This window comes from Condylura cristata, unplaced genomic scaffold (assembly GCF_000260355.1).
Source record: "Condylura cristata isolate star-nosed mole 26May11 unplaced genomic scaffold, ConCri1.0 scaffold00003, whole genome shotgun sequence".
Taxonomy (NCBI): domain Eukaryota; kingdom Metazoa; phylum Chordata; class Mammalia; order Eulipotyphla; family Talpidae; genus Condylura; species Condylura cristata.
The window spans coordinates 3,318,131-3,320,286 of NW_004567104.1; the positions used below are offsets into that span (position 1 = coordinate 3,318,131).

Below are 2,156 nucleotides of genomic sequence, written 5' to 3' on the forward strand. Positions count from 1 at the left end.
TTTGTTTGTTTTTAATGAGATTTAGCAGGATGGGCATTTATGCAACATTTAACTTGTGGTAAAACTTGCTTGGAAAAGTTCTTAAATTATTTATTTTAATAGATTTGCTGAGCTCTTTTCTATTTTTCTTCCTTTTAGGATAACTCTCGACCATTTTATTTGCTTTCTTTTACCTTTGTATATATTTTTTCCTTTCTAGTTATTTTCATAGCTGCATCTTCCAGTTTATTGATTTATTCTTCTTATGGTCTAATATTCTTCCATGGATTTTTTTTATATCCTCTTTTTCCTTTCTACATTCTGAAGCTCTTTTATTTTATTATTTTAATTTTTAATCTCTATCTTTTGTTTCTTGATTATGTTTCTTAAAGCATTCTTTTCCTTTTCTGTATCATCTCACTTATCTCAGATATGTTTTTCTGGGTTTGTATTGTTTTAATTCTTTGATTTTCTTAGTTATGACAAGCTTGGATTTTTTTATCTGGCAAGAACAATGTGTTCCTTGTCAGTGTGAGTCTGTGAAAATTGAGATTTTTCTGTGGTTTATTTTTACTTATTTACATATTTTTTATTTACATATTTTTACTTAACTATGTAATCATAGGAAATCATCACTAGCAAAAGTAGTGATATGTTATACCATAATGAAAAAAAGTCTTCTTTTTCTTAGGCATTTTATTTATTTATTTATTTTGGCTAGACATAAATAAATATTAAAAATGATCGATTTCATCAAAACTACAACATTTGGTGATTTTAAAATATATGGCATAATATTCCAGCCAACAAAGAAAATATACTCAGATTATTGAAAGCAGGTAATCAAATAAAATTTACCTGGAGTATAAGGGGGATAATTCAGTAGGTTTTCACCACAGCCTTTTGTTGAACCTTGAACAAAGCTGGAAACTTCGTTCATGTCCTAAATCAGTATGAAGTGAAAACCAGCAAATTTTAAGTAAAAATGATATGTTGACACATTGACTATTAAAAAATAGTAGTTGGCTAAAAAGTAATGAAAATTAACTTAATATAGAACATAAAATAATGACAGTGAATAATGAGCACTTCAAGAAAGTAGATTTTTGTAGATAGAAATTATCAAAGAAAAGGTAGTTGCCCAATGATTTATTTCATAATCTATTTTATAAAATTACATAAACTTCAACACCTTTAACAAAACCCTCATTTTGTTCTGTGTGTTCAGGCTTATTAAGCTATTTTTTAATCAATTTAGTACAGAATTTTGTGATTACTATATAGTTTAATTTCTCTAATAGGTTTATAGATTCCATAAAAAAGACAGTAAATTGCTTTATCATCCAGTATTATTTTATACTTAAGTCTAACTTTAGGTTATCAGTAATAATAAATTTATAATTTCCTTCAAAGAAACTATCAAATATTTGTTTTTCCATTTAATACCTTTACCAAGAACAAAATACTTGATTTTCGCTATTGCTTATCTTGAGATAAAATATCATATTACCAGTTTTTATTTGTTCTATTCTATATTTTACTACAAATATCTCTAAAGTGTGGTGTTTAAGCATAATATTATTGTTACAAATGCTTCACTACTGCAGACTTTAATACATGACTTTTAATTTTATTAATGTAGGTTTATCATTTGCTAAGCACAACCCTATAAATAAAAATAAAAAGGAAATTTACTCTATCAAATGTATCACTGGAAAAGATGAATTTCAATGTGCAGATTTTAATTTTTATTATTTCTAAAACATGTGTATGATTATCTATCTATCTATCTATCTATATAGATAACATAAGGCATTTATTTCATATTTAATCCAATACTAAAAGTATTTTGGAATTTAATTATTTTTGGAAAAACATAATTCTATATTAACTGTCTAATATCGCTATTAGACACTACTTACAATCCAAAGTCCATCATATTCCACTGTCTCATGGAACCGTTTGCATTCATCTGCCCACCACTCAATGCAGTTTGGATTAGTAAAATCAGGGTACACAGTTAACCCTGGCCATACCTGGAAGAACAGATCATACAAATATACTCACAAGTAAATGTAAAAGCAAGTAAGTGAATAACAATAATTCAAATTAAATGAGTAGAGAATGGCAGTAAAATGTTATTGGTGTTTTAAATTTGTAAATATATGTAATACATG

The 2,156-nt window shown here is 26.4% G+C and overlaps 1 protein-coding gene across 1 annotated transcript in view; it reads right to left on the reverse strand.

Moving 5' to 3' along the window:
- The window catches only part of SI (sucrase-isomaltase (alpha-glucosidase)), a 104,001-nt gene that overhangs the window by 72,272 nt on the left and 29,573 nt on the right, over positions 1–2,156 (reverse strand). The window contains 2 exon segments of the mRNA XM_004674929.1: positions 838–922; positions 1,902–2,015. Coding sequence (XP_004674986.1) covers positions 838–922; positions 1,902–2,015 — 199 coding nt within the window.